At 50.8% G+C, this 20,120-nt stretch overlaps 6 protein-coding genes across 6 annotated transcripts; 3 read left to right on the forward strand and 3 right to left on the reverse strand.

The window, feature by feature from the left end:
• Positions 1-290: 290 nt before the first annotated feature.
• Positions 291-5,278, reverse strand: P168DRAFT_230931 (kinesin-3 motor protein uncA; the record flags this gene model as incomplete). The annotated part of the gene is made up of 2 exons (XM_024833258.1): positions 291-5,143; positions 5,215-5,278. The coding sequence occupies 2 exons, from the start codon at positions 5,276-5,278 to the stop codon at positions 291-293; spliced, it is 4,917 nt and encodes a 1,638-aa protein (XP_024695773.1).
• A 499-nt stretch (positions 5,279-5,777) lies between these two features.
• Positions 5,778-8,348, forward strand: P168DRAFT_315699 (uncharacterized protein; the record flags this gene model as incomplete). The annotated part of the gene is made up of 2 exons (XM_024839928.1): positions 5,778-5,819; positions 8,073-8,348. The coding sequence occupies 2 exons, from the start codon at positions 5,778-5,780 to the stop codon at positions 8,346-8,348; spliced, it is 318 nt and encodes a 105-aa protein (XP_024695774.1).
• Positions 8,349-8,617: 269 nt separating this feature from the next.
• On the reverse strand, positions 8,618-9,745 carry P168DRAFT_315700 (uncharacterized protein; the record flags this gene model as incomplete). The annotated part of the gene is made up of 2 exons (XM_024839929.1): positions 8,618-9,559; positions 9,611-9,745. The coding sequence occupies 2 exons, from the start codon at positions 9,743-9,745 to the stop codon at positions 8,618-8,620; spliced, it is 1,077 nt and encodes a 358-aa protein (XP_024695775.1).
• A 6,543-nt stretch (positions 9,746-16,288) lies between these two features.
• Positions 16,289-16,988, forward strand: P168DRAFT_89967 (uncharacterized protein). The gene is made up of 2 exons (XM_024842204.1): positions 16,289-16,301; positions 16,369-16,988. The coding sequence occupies exon 2, from the start codon at positions 16,520-16,522 to the stop codon at positions 16,898-16,900; it is 381 nt and encodes a 126-aa protein (XP_024695776.1). The 5' UTR covers positions 16,289-16,301; positions 16,369-16,519; the 3' UTR covers positions 16,901-16,988.
• A 479-nt stretch (positions 16,989-17,467) lies between these two features.
• Positions 17,468-17,895, reverse strand: P168DRAFT_89961 (uncharacterized protein). The gene has a single exon (XM_024842203.1). It carries the CDS (start codon positions 17,850-17,852, stop codon positions 17,637-17,639), a length of 216 nt encoding a protein of 71 aa, XP_024695777.1. The 5' UTR covers positions 17,853-17,895; the 3' UTR covers positions 17,468-17,636.
• Positions 17,896-18,897: 1,002 nt separating this feature from the next.
• Positions 18,898-19,983, forward strand: hapB (transcription activator HAP2; the record flags this gene model as incomplete). Its single annotated transcript, XM_024840867.1, has 1 exon — positions 18,898-19,983. The coding sequence occupies one exon, from the start codon at positions 18,898-18,900 to the stop codon at positions 19,981-19,983; it is 1,086 nt and encodes a 361-aa protein (XP_024695778.1).
• Between the last annotated feature and the right edge of the window lie 137 nt (positions 19,984-20,120).

Below are 20,120 nucleotides of genomic sequence, written 5' to 3' on the forward strand. Positions count from 1 at the left end.
GGGCAGATGTATGTGTATCCGGGGGTATCTCAAAAACAATCGAGGATGAAGGGATTAGATGCAAGTTGTATAGTTCAAGCGAGGCAAAACTGCCACGAAAAGACGGGGATATGGGAGGGGAGCCAAAATATAGACACAGTGGGTTCTTCAGGGTAGGGTAACCGGCAGTCCAACGTAATGGGCAAATTCAGAAAAAAGGGCAAAGCGTGAAACACACGAGAAGGAAGTGTTCATGACTGGCATAAATTTCAGAAGACGGGCAGCGTAGGTGAGGGGATAGGACCGCAAATTTAGTGCCTAAAGCCGTTCGCGTCCACTCTGGGCCCCTTGCTGCTGAAGTAACTTTCGTCGATCTTCAGAATCCATTCCACCTTTTGGGCCTCGGTCCGGCTCGCGAAGAGGAATGTGTTCTGCGGTCCGTACAATGCGAAGACGTTGGGGCGGTCCGTCCCCGCTCCGGGGCCGTCGAGAAGTCGCGCGAAGTCGGGGGCATGGTCAACTCGTGAAGTCCTCAGATTGATGGCGTTGATCTCGTCACCTTCAGGCACCGAGTACACGTGAAGGTATGGTCGGCGGAGTTCGACGAAACGCCGAACCCAATGGGTATACGTATCATCGGGAGACAACAGATACCCAGACTTCAAGGAGGAGGGGTTCTTCGGTAGTGTTTGAATCGTAGCGATGAACCGCGGCGTCAGAGTCGCGTCGTCAGAGACAGAACTGGCATCGTCGGCGGAAGCTAGCGATTTCGTACGCGAGGCAAAGGCTGCGCCTCCTGCCGGGGGTTCCGTATTGCTTCGGACAAGAACGGCATCGACTGAATCGGTCTTGGTCGCCCAAAGTTCAACGTACTTCCGGAGAATCTTCGCTTTCCGGTCTGTCAATTCTTGGGTGCGTAGAGGTGTCGAACGGCCGCTACGAGGGGGCGACGGGACAAGACTGCTGGCACTGAGGGCGCCTTTAGCCGCATTTAACTCGGCAACTCGGTGGCGCCGTTTACGGGCCATCACATAGTCCCGGACAAGAGAAATCTTTCGCGGAGCCCATGCCGTGAGAAATTCCTCGCCTTTGACGTAATCATTCTGGGTGTTCATGCGCCAAAGATCGGCCGCGCGCTTCGCTGACACGGGACGGACGACCAGGGAAAACATGCGAACAGTAGAATGCACAATCCGGGTAGAGTTGAAGAGCTGCTTGAACATCGACTGTTGGCGAACATATGTGCGACCTTGGATTTGAAGAGTCAAATCTCCACTGAAACCAACAGGATCTTGCAGACGTGACGATAGCAAGTCCCATCGAATTGTCACCTGCACTCGATACTTCTCCGCGGTAACCCTGTCGAGAAGGAGGGAGCCATGCAAACTGGAGTCCCATTGACCAATCAAAGTAACGTTCGACGTTCCATCAGCGTTATCTTTCACCATAGGTTCCTGGACAAACTTGAGAGGGACGTCTGGCGTCTGCAGATCTTGGTCAGGGATCTTGCCCCACGGATCAAGCAGTCGCACTGAGCCCGCTCGCACGTTAACCAAGTCATCCCATGGCAGGCCTTCAGTCGAGCTATACGTCAGATTGATCAGAACGCGACGCTGGAGTCCCTGGTGTAGCTGATAAGTGCCAGCATCCAGACTATTGCTCTGCACCACCTCGACAGGAAGGTATTCGCCGCTCTCCGTCATTTCGAGGACCTGGATTCTGGCAAAAACGTCATGTCTCTCTTCGGAAAAGAACTCTGATTCCGCGATACGTGGTGTCTTGCGTTTTTTGCGTGGAGCTTCGGCTGAATCGCGCATGTCATCCCAGCTCAGAAGCTTGTCGAGATGCATCTGAGTCACCCGTGCATATACGCAAATTTTCAAAGCAGCAGTCCGCGGGCTGGAAAGCGGCAAGCTCATGCTGTGGACACTCTCGAAGCGGACGGCGCTTTCATCAAAGCCGTTGATCATCTGAGTTGTGGTGGCGCCGCCTTCATCCGAGATACCGGGGAAGAATAACTGCGCATGAACCTCCGTGCCCTCCCACTCAGCAAAACCAATCATGTCACGCATGACAACGTTGAACTTGAGCGTAGATGACGGAGCCTGCGCCGATGAAGGTTCCAAGGACAGCCGGATTATACCGACGACATTGTGCGTATATGGCGAGATCACCTCGACAGAAAAGTCCTGGACTCGGGTCTCAAAAACAGCAGTAAGCGGGATATCTGCGTCTCCAATGAGAGAGTACTGAGGCGAACATGGTTCAGAAAAGGGATTCTCAAGTTTGAAGTGTTGGATATAATCCGGTCGGTCGATATACTGGTGCAGCTGACGCATAGCCTGGAGGCGACGCTGGAGCTTCTCAACGGACCAGAGATGGACCACGCATTGCTTGAAATCGATTACACGGACAGCAATGCATGGCTTCTTAGCATCATCCAACAAAATGTCTTCGTCTCCAGAGATGCCGTTCAGCACGAGATCGTAAGACGATGCCATATTGTGCCCATGATCAACGACCGAGAATTGGAACACAACGTTTTTGTCCATGATGTGGCTCATAACTTGAGCCTCCTTCAACAAAGAAGCATGTTGGAGTACATTTTCTGCCATACGAACGTAGTTTTGCTGCGACCAATGACGGAAAATCGTACTGGCGATCTCGATCTCCCGGGGGTCCAGCTCCGAAAAGCCATTCTCGTAAATCCTGGGAATGGGCTGGCCCATATCCTTCATGTGGGACTCGAAAGCTTGCTTCTGCCGCCGGAGTTGTCTCTCATACTCTTCTTTTGTCGCCCGCAGGGCAACTTCCATACGAGCTTTTTCGGACTGGAGACCTTCGGGTCCCCGGGTCGGGGAGATTTCTGTATTCCGTAGCTTGGTTTGGTATTCTTCCTTCTGTCGATCGAGTTGACGCTGTAGATCCTGGCGAGCAGACTGCAATGCCACGTCGTTGCCACTTTGGCCGTCATCGTCCTCATTGTTACGAGGCGTGCCCGGAAGAGTTATCGCTGTATCCAATGAAAAGTTGTCGAGGGTTCCATTGGACATGTATTTGTCACGGACAGGGAAGGAGCTCAGGGAATCGGAATCCTCGTCATTCTCGGCTCGCCCACGTCGAGTTGCCCGCACCTTTTGCACGTCTTCAAACAAAGCATCCAGTTCATCATCGCGCATGTTGGAGATATGGTCAGGGCCCATGACAGCACTGACAGCTTCGCGACGGGCATTGAGCCAATCCGAGTCGCGGCCCCGCGAAGGCATAGGAGAATCCGCTCGACTGGAGTCGCCATCGACCTCCGAGCCAGCCTTGCTCAAGTTCCGGTCGTGGCTTTTGTTGGGCGCGGGTGAGCCAAGCTGGCTTGTGGTAATCGAATGACGCAGCAAGCTTTGTTCGACTCTCTCGGCACGGGCCTCTTGGGGATGGTTGAAACGGAAAATGTGAAAGTCACCCATGATGATCCTAAAGCCACTTCTGAGGCGTGTAGACTTGTCAACACGCTGCCCGTTGACCATGATCGCTGCACCCTCGCTGGGCACGAGCGTAACCACATTGTCCACATTTTCGAATTTGCAGTGGTCGTCCATGATCTTAGAACCATTGAGTCTGATCTCCACATGACTCCCTTGATCCATGTTGCCAACCAATGTGGTTCCAGGTTTAATATTATAAACAAGACATTCGGCCAGCAACGGGTCGTCACTCAGGTTGACCAAATGGGGCATTTTCTTTGGGGTGCTCATTCCAACGAACCCCTTTTCGATGCTGATTCCGAGTTCCTCCAGCGCTGCTTCACGTTCCTTGTGGATCTGCTCCGTCTTGACGAGTTTCTCTTCCCATGTCTCGTTCAAATCATTGTAAAGCTTCTCACTTTGGTTGAGCTGCTCCACAATCTCGGCTTTGCTGACCTTGGTGACCGAGCCGTCCGATTTCTGGATAGAAACTAACTGTTTTTCCAGGGGAGTATCTGGCGGGTAGTAGTCGTCTGCAGCAGGTGCTGCGCCGCCGGCGCCTGGCGCACCGCCTGCGGCCACCCCTGGCGCACCCCCACCGAGCTTCGATCTCAGTTGCAACAATTCTTCCTTCAGCTCCCTGATCATTCTTGCATTTGGATCCTCGTTCACGACCGCATGGTTCTTAATACGCTTAGCGGAATCGGCATACCGAAGGGTACCCAGTGTCTCATCATAATTGATGTCTGCCGGCGAGATGGCAGCGATCATCGCTGTCATGGAGTTACCACCAAGTGAGTCTTTCAGGAGCCATGTTAGAATGGAATCACGATAAGGAACCATGGAAGCATTCTTTTTCTTGCCGGCGGCCACGTCTGCAAGAGCGGCAATGACACGACCCAGCGTCGACAGCGAACGATTGATTTCCGCTCCTTCCTTCAGACGTGCACCAGTTGCGCCAGTGGAATTCGCTCTCTCCGAACCCGCAAGATCGACCAAACTAATGCGCGAAACCTTCTCCGAGTCCATAGAAGTCTCGGCATCGTGACGCTTTTGGCTCAGGGTGAGGGTGAATACGGCGTGGGATCGACTGGACGTCTCGTTCATGTTCGTAGCAGCGACAGTTCTGGCCTTGTTACCTTCGTCCATCAAATTCTCGATCTCCTCAAAGGAGCGGACCGCAAGCTTGGAGAGATCTTCGACGTATGGACCCGTAGACGGGTGTTCGCGAACTTTCAGATGGCCTTTATTCGAGGGATTGAGGAGATCGCGGACACGTTCGTTGTAGATTTCGATGTAAGATACTTCGACATTACAACTGAGGTTGCCTTCTCTCTGGATCTCCGTGATCCGCTCGAACATCGACTGACAAATCCTCGGGATAACACCATACTCCTTGCCATAACCCATCATCGAATAGGACTTCCCGGAACCGGTCTGCCCATAGGCAAAGATACAGTTGTTGTAACCCCCAAAAGCATTATCCAGCAGCGGCGTGCCCAGGTCGTCGAAAAGATGGTCCTGGCTCGCATAGTTCGGGGCCTTGTTGTCAAAAGACCAGTAGGATTTATCGAAGGCGAAGTTCTTCGGGCCTTCCGCTCCACCCTTCCCTCCCTTTCGGGGTTGTTTTGCTTCGGCATTCGGTGGAGGGATGAGGATGGTTTGGTCTCCTTTCATTTGCACGATACATTTTGAACCCTTCTCCTTTTCTACAATCACGGATCATCCCCTGGGTTAGTCGGCGACTTTACAATCAAGAATCCATTCCTCGAGGGCTCACCTCTGCTGTTGAAAGGCCGCACCCGCACCACCACCTTAATGTTTCCTCCGCCTCCTGGAGCCATTATGACCGATTCCCCATACACCCGGGGTCCGACAAGCGCCTGCGCGTACTCGAAATTTGGGCCCCCTTAGCGGACACCGCGCGCAAGCGAGAGCAGGGTGAGAAAAAAAAAACACGAGTCGCGAACGCCACCGAGAGCGCCGCTCTGGTGATAAATGCGCAAGTCGATTACCTCCCGATCCGGCCTATCGCACCTGACGCCGTGTGAGTCGTGCCCGGGGTGTGGCTGGTTCGAGATGGAAAGTTGGTCGTGAATGTCAACAAAGACGTCATCTATCTGTTTTGAAGTCCGACGCGACTCAGGGGTAACGTGGCCGCAACTCGGGCTGCCGTGCAGCACTAAGGGCGACCGGGTTCGCGACAAAAGGTGGGCGAGTCCTTTCGGAGGAAGAAGTAATACTGGGGGATGGAGATGGTGAGGGAAGGGGAAGGAAAAAAAGGGATTACGAAGAAGTCAGCGATCGGCTCGAAAGTCGCCCCCCAGGCACGGGAAAAGCCACATGAGAACCCCCCGAAAGGCGGGCGGGATTGCGGCGGATGAGGTAAGCGGTCTGGACGAGGGTTCAAGCCAATTAGAGGTTGGTATACCCCGTTTTTCGATCCCCGCGTCGCGCTCGGTGGGCGTACCATTGTTGGGATAGGCATGTCAACAAGGTACCGTAAATGAAGTAGTGGGCAATAATTCCACTCTATTCAATATCCCAGCAAGGAGCATCAACACTGATGCGGGTTCCGCGTCGTTGCACGTGACTATGGATCCGGGCTTGAGGTCGGCACTGGTCTGGCCTTCAGTTTAGAAATTGTGTAGCACATTTCCAGTCACATGAGCTATTGTCCATCTGTTGTTAGTTGGATCAACAGCCAGTAGTAGTTTCGCTTCCGTATACAGTGTGGAGTGTCGGCTTATCTGGATTAACCGAACCACGGTATAATTTGCATCCAGCAGTAGTGGACTTGCTGATGAGGAACAATGGTGCGATAACTGTATTCCGTGCTTGATCAGTAAAGAGACCATGATCCTAATCATGATAGGAATATATCCTATTGACTGCAATATGGATTTATCTGGATTATCTGGAGGTCACCCTATGATGAACCATACTCAAAATCTGATCACTCGACTCCTTGATGAGCACGTGGCCAGTGTACAGTCACAAGACAGACATGATATCACTAGCTGCTGATAGAATAGAGAACAAAGAATATAAATCTGACATTCTGTTATTAGGTCGGCTCTTAGTGAATTGCGCTGGATGTGGCTTTTTCTTGTAATACTATTCAAACGGTTGTCAGGCATGGCATGAATATATATTTACATATTTGGGCATTATCCGCACCCACACCAATATTAGTGTAGAGTAGCGTACATTTGGGTATTCCTGTTATGCAAGCTAACAAAAAACTAGAATCTTCTTTATTTATAGGTATCTTGATCATTACTCAACTCAAGCAAGCCTAATACTATAACGTCCTCGGACTGAAAAGATAGCCTTACCACTAGCTGACAGCATGTTGGTGCTCCTGGTCGCACCTGCCATCATAAGCGCTTAAGCTGTATGTAGTCGTTGCCCCTCAGGGCTTGATAATAGAATAAATGATAACAACTCTAAGTCTGGTGTTTTACAGGCTCTTAGAGCTCATGGTATTAACTTGACAGCAAGAGATAATAGTGGGAAAGATATTCTATATTGAAGTGTTATCCATGATTTGCTGAGCAAGGAGATGATGATCATGGGCTTCTATCTTCCCCCGAAACCCTAAATCACAAGCATTGAAGAACATCTAAGCATTTCTGGGCGCGAGCTATCTCAAACTGCACTTGAATGCAGGAACCGGAATCATGTGCTTTCAGGAAGTTAATTCCACCAACCCTCTTCAAATGACAGCAAGGCACATTGACCGGAGCAGCGCATAGGCAAGGGCCGTCGATTAGGTCGTTATGTCTGGTTTCCACGCCTGGCTTGTGTTGTCAGCCTTATCATGATGGTCGGATAGGGTGCATAGTCTGCAGAGCCATCGGACATTGGATCCATGCGGCAGGAATCCGGTTCTAAAAATACGGCCTGAAGCGAGCACTTCGAATATCCGGAAGAGGTTTGGCGTCAGGGGAGTGAAAAACCGAATGCCAGACGCCAACTAGTCCCTAGGTAGAATCCAGCTTCTCAGTAGATAGGTAGTTCATGTTCCAGGGAGGCGCAGAATCTGGTGAAGATAAAAAAGCGATGGGTACCCGCACTGTGATTGGGTGGTTCGCTTTATGACGTAGGGTCAGCAGCCCGCTATGCCTGATTGGGAGTGTATACATCGGGGCGGAATTCTCTTAGACCCCAAGCGGTTAAGAGCCTCTTCAGTGCAGCATGAGACACCAATGGTTCTGTTGCTGATTGGGTTGATGGCCCTCAAATCTAAAATTGGTGCTGAAAGCGTCCCATATGGGTGTTGTTTCGCGGACTAGCCATGGATACATCCATGCGCAGCCGGAGTGGAGAAAAAAGGCCCTGATGGACCAGCAAATCGCGGTCGAAGAGTTTTTTTTGAACTGGGACAGTTTTGAAACGCTGGGGGCTAACATGGCCTGAAGTCAGTAGATTGGTGACTATATAAGCGGTAATGGGCACCAGGTCCATGTCTTCAGCCCAAAGTTTGAAAAGCCGAGTTCACCGTGTTAAACCATCACATAAACACACAAGACCAAAAATTGATTCCTCTGTGTCCTTATCACAGATCTGATCAATAGCGACAGGTGTGTGTGCCTTGGCCCAAGACTCTTGCAACCCGCCTAACAGCCCTCACAGATCCCGCCTGCATCACATCGGTCTATCCGCAACATGGCCTCCGGCGACTGGGAAATCTCTCGCAGCGCGATCGTCGTCCTCATCCTCCTCGGTTGTATCATCTCTGTTCTCATCGGATACTCAATGCATCGCCTCATGGGCGGAAGCGCCTTTGAGGGGCAGGAAGAGGCCCTCGAAGGCCCAGGAAACGAACAAATGGCATACATGCGGCAAATTCGGCAGCGGAACCTGGCGATGATATACCATGGATCTCGCACAAAGGACTCGCCAGTCTGATGAGTGCTCCCAAGTATGGCGTATGGGGTTGGAAGGGTGTTGGTTTGATTTGTTTGCAATTGGGCCTTCTGTTATTCGGCGTTTTCATGGAGCTGGACATATATACTCATGGGAATATATTGAACACCACGGTGTAATCTATCAGTCAAACCTAGTGAGGCTGTCCTCATATGGCCCAAGCTCGTACATTCCACTCCACCTGATCAGGGGCAATGGTAATATCGTGAATAGTTCCAGATGGCGAAACGAAGCGTACACCGACCAGCCCATCACAATGTTACTAGGTCCAGCATGGCAGTCAATGCGGGTACAGGAATGTCCATGTGCTTGCCTTGTTGGCCGATGGTCAAACACACATTTTTGTCAGCAATCTTAATAGTCGGGTGGATGTATGTCAGACGAGCCGAGTCAGGAACCTCGTCGCTGTGGGTAATTTCAGTAGTTTCACTTTTCCAGGACGGTCTCGTCCCGGGCAAGAGCATCAGAAGAGATCTCTCATTCTGATGGTTCAATGCCATCCCCGCAGCCATCCTTTCTTCAATGGCGATTGCCTGCTCTGCAACCAAGGCACAAGCATGGCTATTGAAAACACCCTCTTGTCGCGACATTGAGCGAAGCACAGTAAGTGCCTTCCGACGGATGACAGGATCTCGGCATAGAGTGGCAACATTGTAAACCGGAGCGATGATGCCCATATCAAGGGAGAACGAGGGTTTTAAGCGACCCTTCTGAGACAGCTCTGCCAGTTGAGATGGTGATAGAGACAGACAATCGATACCTTGCGCGCTGTCAACCACAGAAGCGGCAAGCGTGACGATTTCTTCAAATATAAAGTTGTAATTATCCCATGACCTCTGGTCTGAGACTCCTAGTTTGCCGTATTCCAGAAGTATGTATTGCATTTTTTGGTAGATCCGGATGATGGCTAATCCAGTCTTGTCTCTGGCGTTGAGAAGTGGACCTCGAGTGCGCTCGAAATTATTCAACGCCGCGGTCAGCTTTTCTAAAAGCTGGCAATAGTGATGATTAAGGTTCATGAAATCGTCAGGTTTCGCGGGATCCAACGCGCGAAATTGACGACCCGCCTTGCATCTGTAATATTCGAATGTATCGCGTGCTTCGCCGATAGAGCGAAAGACCTCGGGGATTTCAGTGTCAGGTTCCCTGATTGGCACGGACTGGGAAAGCTGCATATCGACTTCTTCGCGCGTCTGCACCAGTTAGTCTTGTCTTGACAGTGACCTGGTGACAAATGGCCTTACGAGGGTCAGCGCTTGATCCTGCAGACGAACAAGCATTTTCCGCAGACTATCCATTTCCAATGCGGTCACTGTAGATGAGCGGAGGAACGGGTGGCAGAATGTGCCTGATCGAGGGTCGCAGTAAACCTCGTTCATGATCTTGATACCACTCCTGATGTGTCTTATAGCGGAGTCATAGTGGCTCGATAGAATCTTAAGTTTGTCAGCGCAGCCAAATGCGGGGCAAAATCGAACGGGAATACCTCAAAACAAGCGAACAACATGCATGATATCAAGAAAACATCCACCGTCAGTTTCGAGGAGCCCGTGTTCTCAAGGGAGTGCGAGTCGGTTGGACCAAGGAGAGCCCTAATCGCAGTCACATATTCTTGAAGAGCAAAATTATCCTGTCCGTATCGAGAGAGCCATAGACCCGGAATTTGTTGGTCATTTTCGAAATTTTCGTGCAATGACCCCAACGCGATCAAAGCATGCCAGATCGACTTCTCATGCTGACTGACTTGCAGCACAAATCGGCTCCAAAACTCAGAGCCACAATAACCTGCCAATGACGGCACTGTCCTCTCATAGAAGAACTGGAAACAGCGATTCTCGCGTGCACTTCCCGAGAGCTTCAGAACAGGCGGTAGATTTAACGGCAGGCGAACGCGATGGTCGTATGCTGGAGACCCATAGCCATCACACTTACGACCCGTTGAAGTGCATCTCCGACAATGGGGCTTAGCCTCGTCACATTTAATTCGCCTTTCTAAAGGGCAGCATATTAGTAGGATGGACGTGTTTTGGGTGCCATCTGGCCGCTCTTACTTCTGGTGGATGGTGTTAGCCAATTCTTTAATCAGGAAAATGCCCTTGGCGGATTGCAAATCAACAGCACCTACTTGCATGTCAGGCAACCTGATTTTGTTTTGAATCCCAGCGTGGAGATCGGGAGCGGCATGTTAGTGTAATGGGGGTCTATTAGCTGATATCTGTCGTTGCATGCACGCTTATTGTCAAGGCACTTTCTATGGATATGATTTTTAATATGAGCATCGGATTGGTGGATGACTAATTGTTCCAGCCAAGGTATGGATGTAGTGGAATGTGGAAGATGATTGTATTTTTGACGGAAACAAGGTGCAGGTGGTAACTACTTAGGTGGTGAGTTATATGACAGAAGTGCCGGTCCTGAAAAGTGGCATCTTTAGCGCTGTCATGACGGTTCGACAGTACGGATTTTGAACGAACAGATATCCTCTGCCCTAAGATGCTGCCTTTACGCCAAACGCGACCACTAATTCGGTCCAGGCGAAGATTACACATACACAACTGGACGAAGAACCTCAATAATTTTTTGCATTTCTGGCTTGTGATACAGGGCCTGTGTTTGAGAGTCTTATACCTATAGCCAGGATCACAGGACCACAGGCAGAGGCCCAGAGCCCTCGTACTAAGTATCTAGACACCCAGGCTTTAGACTATGCAGGTCCTATAACCATAGTCTCAGGATCTCTCTAGCCGTTAAATTACTAACTAGTAACTAATATTACTAATCAGAGCCTGTTCAACTAGCTAACCAGTTAGTTATAACTAATTATAGATTCTGATCCCCTGCCACTAAACCAAACCCCCAACACTGCAGGTTCAGTGTGATTCAGTGCGGATTTCGCGGTGCGTTTATGCCACTCTACTCCAGCCCACACTGCAGAAATCCAAATCCAGTCCTGAAGTTTTCAAATGCCGCTGACACACGTGGGTTCTAGTCCCCCACAAACATTTACCTACGTATGTAGGTAAGTCGGTTGGTCGGGTAGCCAGCCTGATATACAGACAGATATGTATGTAGAACCAGTCCGGAGCACTCCGACTAGCCACCAACGGGTGTTGTGCTTACTTTGCATAATACTATCATCATCTAATATATACACCCCCACAAATAGATAGATATATGTATATGTATATATAATATGAAGGATACGACAATCCCACATCCCACCAATCATGACATCCCCCTCACAACCTAGGCACTGCATGTACAGCTGGCACCCAACCTAACCCTAAGTGGGCCGCTGGCTACACTTCACCCCAGTGAGCGCCAGCCAAGTAGCTGAGCAAGCGGTGAGGGTCCGACTCGCCCAGTTAACTTACTTAACTTTACCTGCCCTCAACGTGGCCAATGGGGTTTTGGGATCCTGCAAACGCTTTTGGTCTCTGCCTGAGTTAGTTAGTCAGTTAGCTGGTCACCTTGGGTATGTGGTTGAGACGGTAGGGCGGCTTGGGTGCTTGGTGCCCAATTTGCTGAGACGAGAACACCCGTTGTTAGGGTCAGGTGGGTGATAAAAGGTGGGAGGTTGGTCGGGCTGTTGGTTCTTGAGGAGCACTGCTGTTGTTGATGATGATGTTTTTGTTGTGGGGGCTTTGTGGCGTTTGGGATTGTTATGGGGAGGGTTGCTTGTTTGGGAGTTTTATTGCTGTTGTTTAGGAGGATTGAAGTTGAATGGTGTGGTTTGATGAAAGGGATTGTTTTGTGTTCTTGGATTTGATATTTGGGTGTATAGTTGCTTCTATGGATTTTAATAATGAAAGGGAGTAGGTTATGAAATTTGAAGGAGAAAAGTGATGAAAAGAGTGGATTGTCAATGTTTAGTATACGGCCTCTTGAGACATAGGAGTTTTGCAGTCACTTTGAGACAGTTATGGAGCCAGTACGGTCCATAGCCGAGATGTACTCCAAAGAAAGGGGCGTTATCTGGCTCTCCCCACTAATGGCAAATACCATCAACATGCCCGGCTATCACAGCGGTATCAATCAAACAAGACCCACGCGATCCACCAGACCACCTGCAGACGTGATAGTGACGAGGCCGAGCTAGTAAGACACAAGGCAGATCAAGCACAATGACACCTGCCCCATAACAGGGTCTGAGCACCAATAAAGCACGACGAAGCGGACATCACACCGAACGCTGTGCCCCCAAACCCCGTGGGAGGCCGATAGACAGTTCCAATTGGGTATTGGCGCCTGGATAGACCAGCCTGCTCGTTTACAGCACCCCTTGCCTGAAACCCGGGAGCCACGGATGCTGTCAAACCCCCCCCGTTCAAGGCAGTGTGATGCCATTGGGGTGTCATCTTTGCGCGTGGCGAAGCGCAGCTGCTGTTGTGACTGGTGCCCCGGCGGGTGGCCTGAGGGATGTTGGTCGTACTGGAGATGACGAGCAGATTGTTGTAAGATGGATTTGACCCACCCTGAACTATTCGGCTTTCTGTCTTGAGTTAGTCAAGACCCCGGAGGTAGGCCACGTCAGCCAATACGGTACGCAGCTCTCCCAGCTGACGACCGGAGGGCCAGTTATGAGGCTACTCTGGAGCTTCCCCGCGTTTGATGACGGCATGTGGCCTTCTATCCCCAGAGCTAGATGATAACTCTGGGTGTCTACCCAGTTGGTTCTTTGATGCAATTGGTACGTTTCGTCCTGATAAGACAATGAGATTGTCGGTTGCGTATCACAGTGGTCTCCGCGGGGAAGTCATCACGAATGCAATCCGAGCCGTTGAAGGGCAGCAGCACCTCCCGCGAAATGGATAAGCCTTTGGATAAGGATGCAGGTGGTTGGATATCGACAAGATGATGGCCGCGCGTGTGCACGAGATATGATCAGCTTTGACTTAGCCCAATCATCACCCTGAGATGCCGGTTCTTCGAGTATGACCAAAGTTGTGTATGACTGGATCTCTCGGCTACTGGATCTCCGAGGACCGCTGTCCCGAAATGATTCCTATGTGTAGTGGCTGCACTCCGTCCCAAGTGGGTATTCGTGGGCTCGTACTCCGTCTATATGGGACGAAATGACGGGAGCCTGGCTGGCGTGTCGTGGGACGCGCCACCCAGAGCACTGTCGCACTCTTAATATCTATCGGAGCGAGCATGTCACAATCATCTCCAAGATTGCAAGGTTGGGACTTTGTACAACTCCAGTAGGCCATCTGATGTATGTTCAACTTGGGACGCGCATTCTGGAGGCTAGAAGGGATAAAAGTCAATCCACGACTGAACTGCTGGCGATTTCAGTCCGTCTTTACTGGGCTATATCTCATCTTGTGCGAGGTTAAGAAACTGGATGAAGAGCACAAGCCCGGCTGATACTCGACAGCACTCTGCCAACAGTCGACTGCATGAGCAGAGATTCAAAAGGCATACTCGGCCATTTTGTACATGAGAATACCCCATATACCCCATACGAATTGTATGGATGAGCATCCCAGCAGAAAGCCATGTTTCATAGTGGATAATCCCAGCCGCTGGGGAAAACTCCATGCAATCATCGAAGAGCGGTGAGGTGGAGAAAGCCATGTTCAACCTGACGTCAGGTGGGCCCGGGCTTTTTCTTTCTTTGTCCGTTCCCTGCGTACAATACCTGACGGTAATATTTTAGTCTGCGCTGCATCGCCAAAGCATGAGAAGAATATGACGGTGCTTTTCTTTTTCCTTACGATGCCGACTGAGAGCACTTGGCATAGCCTTCCATGAGATCATCCTGCAGTGCCTGGGGTGGAACTCCGTAGATAAAAAAATATACCGAACTACCACCTGTTTTGTAGCTTTGGGTGGGACTGTATTTCGTCGAGTCTGGAGTGGTCCCACGATGCCGCCCGGGGCACATCAGTCACAGAGCGGTCAAGCTTCCACACGTGGTGGGGATGCAATCGGCGCCTAATCTTCCTAAGCCCGGCCCACGATGGACAATTGTGATAGCATGCCTCATTAAAGTTTCTTTTTCAGTTTGATAGTCATTCGCTTTACTGTATACGGCATGTTGGGAAATAGGAGAAACTGTTTTTCCAAGGAAGTTTCTTCAGGTCCTCGGTCCTTGACCGGGTGATGTCACAGATATGTTATATATCAGCAGCGGTTGTGGTCGAGTATCCCGCATCCCTCTTGGACCATTACCCCAGAGCCTCGCATTAGGTCTCTGCAGAGTGCAGAGTAAGGCGAGAGGGGAAAGAAAAAGGAACAAAGACCTTAGATCCGGTGTGATAAGCAAGAACAATCACAGAATGTGCCCAGGCACCGTCTGAGGGAATTTGGGGGGGGACAGGAAATAAAGATAATAATAATCCAGAGCTACTGCATCCAGCGCACAAAGGAAGAGACCATGCAGGGTGCTATTAGCTGATGATCAGACACAAAATCTAGGCCAGGAGAACGTGACGAGTTTAGTTCGCCGAACAATCTATTCCCGACAGGATTCGCTCACGGCCTTGTTCGTTGTTTCCTTTCTTTTTCCATTTCGGTTTTAGCCCCCAAGCAAAGGCCTGGCCAAGGCTGGCTAGGGCCTCCAAAGCAAAACGAGGACTTTGCTCTGGGATGAAGCAACGTTAGGGGTGAGTGTATGGACAGTGGACCGATATCTACGATCACTAGTAGCAATGGTTCGCACTTGGATGATCAGATATATCTCGACCCATAAGACTTCCTAATTCAAGACATGTTACCGAGGTGCTGGGCGGGTCACGGGTTTCCTGAGATCCGACAAGCCCTCGATGGAACCATGTCGTACGGAGTACAGTAATTTAACCAGACTGATACCGAGTCCGTACTAAATACGTCTGAGGTTACTTCGCCTGGATGCCTAACTTTATGGCTGATGCACGTCCATAAGGCTGCGTATTGATTCTATATCTGAATGGATTTTGACAGAAGGAATTTAGATGAAGGAAAAGAAAAAAATAAAATAAAAAGATGACAGTGCAAAGGTAGACTCCGTACAGTTGATTATACACAATCATGGTAAGAATGGGTGACGGAATGTGGTGGAAAATCTTGGTCCGTAATGGGGTGCTGGGGGCAGACCAAACACTCGGGAAAGCCGGCTTTTTGGGCCACTAAAACGGTAGACCTGGAAAGTAATGAACAGAAGGAAAGAAAAGTGTCAGAAAGTTCAGGTAAAACGATGAAAAATAATCAAATATAAAACAAAAGAAACTAACAAAGTAAAAACCAAACTAAACTAAAACTACACTATACCTATCATGCTCCGACGGAGATAGTTCCTCAATGAGATGGCTGACGCTGAGAAATACCAATACCAAATACCCAGTTCTATGACCGTACAATACCGACCAGCCTTCCCTAGCTCCAGGCTGTGTGTGTGTTTTGGCCTCACCTGGAAATCTTACCTGGTCACAGCTGGTTTTGACCCCAAGTGGGGCAGACCCCGGGGTCAATACGGACAGGACTGTCACTGGCAGCGGTTGGTCTGATTCCCTCGCCGCCTCTACCGCTAAACGAGAGCCCGAGCCAGTGAGCTATCCTCTCAGCGCGTCCGGTACAAATGCCCCATCGCCCGCCCCTTCTCGTCGCTGCGCCTTTCACTCTCTGCCTCTTCTCGTTGGTCATCCAAGCCTCCAACGACCTTCCTAAGAATAAGATACGTTGGACAGTCCTGCCCGCACACAAACCTATTGGTCTGGTCCTCTTTTCTTTTTTTTCCTACTCGCTACCCGCACAAGCTGGCTTCAGATCTCTGATCCTCCCTGGTTGTGCAATCCAATCAATCGTGCTTTTTTCCTGTCCACCTTTTGCTCCCCCCATCCACCTCTGTCCTTGTTCCCCCTCGTGATTGATCACTCTCCATTACATCGATTATTTATTTATTTTTCATTGCTTTATTTTTATTGATGTGATATTGTATCTTTTCTTGCCATTGATTTATCTGATTTATTTTATTTCGATTGATTTATTTTTATCTGATTTTTTATCTTGATTGATTCAGATTTATCTTGATTTTATTCATTTTATTTTCCCACCATTTTCCAGTGTCCACGGGTGTGGTATTCCTCCCCCTCTTCTAGGTACGTCAACCACTTATCCCATCCCCAGTGCTTGCCCCTTGCTCAACTTCGTTGGTCGTTTGGTTTTCTTTTATGATTGAACACCTCATTTCCCTCTCTGCCCAATCCCGTTACTCTGTCATTGTCCGAGGCAAATCTCCGACAAATCGAATTACTCTTCCGTCTGTTCCCCCCCAGTGGTTGCCCACATTCTCCCCTCTTCGACCCTCTCGTTGGCTTTGTGACCAGCATCAGGTGTTGACCTTGCACCAACCAAATCTCCATCATATACATCCTGATTGCCTTTTTGATTGTATTTGTTTTGTGTCATTGGATCTGCGGTTTCTTGATTGCATCGTTGTATCCTGGTGGACGCTCCACAAATCAGATCGAATTCGCCCCTCTTCATTTTGCGCTTTTGTTGTGATTCGCGTGTGCTCGACTCGTTCACGGATCAACCCGGCCCGGGACTGACATCAGCGACAGAACGTCCACCGCTCTCGCGCTACCCGCCTTCTCGTTGGCAGAAGCTCTCGACTCTTCGTCCATTCCCCGTGACAAGTCTCCCCCCAGGTCGTCAAATCATCGCGTTGCTTGCATGTTCTGCATCGACTGTTAGGAACTTTACTGCCTCCATCTCAGATCGATCATCAGGTAATCCATGGCCCCTCCCCCCCCCATCCCCCTCGCATCGTCTCTTTTCCCCCCCGTCCACAATAAATCCGACCGTGTTGTTTTGGTTCCCTTGGCCTAGGACCGCGGTCCGTCACGCTGCGCGACATGCGATCCTCCCCCATCTTCAATCTTGCTGCACCCACCTGATCACCCCAAAACAATCCTCCGAGTTGATGTCGCATGTGCGAAAAAACAAAAGGATTGCAGGAAGCCTTGACCACGAGTCCATTGTCCTCTGGTTCCTGTATTGGATCTATTGCATCATGGTCGCGTCTTCGGGCTGTCCGTTCCCCGCCACCAATGGCCCAATCAGCACGCGTCAACCTTTATTTACTTGAGATGCCGGTTGACTGACAGCAATTCCCCATATCATACAGGGCTCTAGCTTGATCTTGCAAACTATACGAACTGTCTGCAGGGACATCATTGATTTCTCGGTTGCTCTATATTTCCTGCGCGTGAAGAAAGACGTGTGACCCTTGTATGCAGTGGTTAATACGTCGCATTTCGACAAGGTATGTTGCCCGCTGCATCGTCATTCTCGCGCTTGCCAACGCATACACCACCCCCTCCCCAGCCTTGAAAAAAACATTGAAAAAAGAGAAAAAAAAAAGAGATAAACAAAATTAAAAAAAAAAAGAAATGAGAAAAGACAAACTAAACAGCCACGCTTTCGTCTTTCCCCTCCCCCGCCACCTTTGGCATTACCCCTCCACTTCGTCATGACAGCACACAATTCCAAGACCAACATGTCTTGGTTAGTTACGAGGATGTTGCTGATAGACTTTTGTAGCCAAATTAGCCCTGTGACGCCCCGTTAGGCGTGTTCTGACACCAATATCGCGGTCGCATCATCGTTCTGGGGACTTCTGAGCGAAGATATCTTCGTTCGCCTGGACTCGAAGAACTAGGCAGACTACGTCGCTTAGCACCGCCTCATATCGCGCTGTTGCGCCGTCGTCTTCGGATATAGGTGTGGTCGATCAGTCCTACTTGTTTAGGATCGGAACGTCTGGAGATCGGTAGCCTGCCAGCTGTTATCTCAAATACACTGCGTAGCTCGTGTTGTTCCGATCTTTCGGTTGTTTATTTATTTTTTTGTCGCCCCAACCTGCGCGCACCTGGTGATAGCTTGTTGCTTGTCTTAGTCAAGAGAGGCTGCGCTTTCTCTGACAACGCATCAAGTGCCGTTCTGTCGAGGGCACCCTGGTCCGCTGCATCAGAGCCCAACCACGTTACACTCCGAAGTGGACGTCAAGAACAGCATACCCACAAAAGACTCAGATCCTCCGGAAGGAGTTGTTCGAAGCAATTCAGCAAACGAGCGCTCAGTCTTTCCTTTTGGCCCAGTGGATTTCCTGGTCGCTAACAGGTGAAGACCCGGTGAACTAGCGAAACACCGTCCTAGGTAACCGCTCCGGTGCAAGCGCCCTTACCCCGTCTGACCCCACTTCCAACCCAGTGACCGATTGGCGCTGCACTCCGCCCTGACACTATTTCGAGCGCCTGCAGCCTTTCGCATTCAACTCGTCGAATCATCGGCGTCAGCCCCTTAACGATCTTTGCGGTCGTCTGCTGGTTTGCGCGCAACCGTGATCGCCTCAAGGCAAAGCGCTTCCACGCCCTATCATCTCCATTGACCTTTTCCTGGCCTACTGTCAATCGCCTACCAACCAGACAGTTGCTCTTTTCGCCATCGCCATTGGTTCTGATCTTCAGATTCCAGTTCGCCGATCTCATCCAATCAAAACTTTGTGTACTGAACGCGTGCTGGCAAGGACCACCGCGACATCAGAATGGAGTACCCCCCGCAATATCAACAGCCTCACGGCCAACACCCCCACGGTCCCTCCCACATTGCCGCCCCCTATCAGGCCGGACCACAGAATCCAGGTTCAGCTGTCGGATCGATGGCTTCTCCCACAAACCCGCAAGCTCATATGCAACCCGCCCACCCTTCGCACCAGACATCCCCTATTGTTCCGTCGCAGTCGCATTACCAGCCCCCGCAAAATGCGCCCGGCGCGGTACATCCGCAGATGAACTTCCCTCAGTCGTACGGCGTCGCCGCTGCCATCCCCCAACAGTATGGTATCTCGCCGACGCAAGCCGCTGCCATGGCGACCGCTGCTGCCTCGGGCCAATTTTACCCGCTCCACCAAGACTCCATGACTGGGCAGGTTCCCCAAGGACCGAGGGGATCACCCCGCATGGGAGGCGTTCCGGTCAAGGACCGCAACCCTCGGTCCCCTCCAATGCCTGGTCAGATGCCCCCAATGGGTTCTCAGGTACCGATGGGCCAGGGCGCCCAATTGCAGCAGCGTCGCATGAGCCACGTTGGCAGCCCACACGTGCCGAATTCCCAGCCGGTGATGGCTCACGTGACTCGACCTTCCGGGCCGCCCGCCATGGGGCCCCCGCCCCCGGCCCCGGTCCAGCAAAGTCAGCCTTCTCCGGAGTTGGTCGCGGGCGCCGCAGAGGAATCGCCGCTTTACGTCAATGCCAAGCAATTCCACCGCATCTTGAAGAGACGTGTTGCGCGACAGAAACTGGAAGAGCAGTTGAGACTGACGTCCAAGGGCCGTAAGCCATACCTGCACGAGTCGCGTCACAACCACGCGATGCGGCGACCGCGTGGTCCCGGTGGCCGATTCCTGACGGCCGATGAAGTGGCCGCCTTGGAGAAAAAGGGCGGTCAATCCATGGACCAAGAGAACGTGGACGTGGGCGCGACCAAGGGGTCTGGGGAGAACCCTCCCTCGGCGCAGAAGCGCAAGTCGAGTCATCTCAATGATGAAATCGCCACGCCCGTGAAGAAGACCAAGACTGGCAAGGCGGAGGACAGCGAGGAATCTGCCGAGGCCTCCGACGAGGAGAGTTGAGCAGTTTCTCTTTTCTGTTCCGTATCTTTATCGTGAGGGTGACCCGTCCGCGTTGCCTTTACTTTTTTTTTTGGTTATCTTTGGTTTTTGTTCCCTCTGTCTTCTTATTCTTCGTATCTATTGATGATGGTTTTTAC

This window comes from Aspergillus campestris (assembly GCF_002847485.1).
Source record: "Aspergillus campestris IBT 28561 chromosome Unknown P168scaffold_2, whole genome shotgun sequence".
Lineage (NCBI taxonomy): Eukaryota > Fungi > Ascomycota > Eurotiomycetes > Eurotiales > Aspergillaceae > Aspergillus > Aspergillus campestris.

Excerpts from the sequence above, each read along its gene's own strand:
- P168DRAFT_89967 (XM_024842204.1), top strand. The coding sequence starts at position 16,520 with ATGATTGAACACCTCATTTCCCTCTCTGCCCAATCCCGTTACTCTGTC.
- P168DRAFT_89961 (XM_024842203.1), bottom strand. The coding sequence starts at position 17,852 with ATGTTGGTCTTGGAATTGTGTGCTGTCATGACGAAGTGGAGGGGTAAT.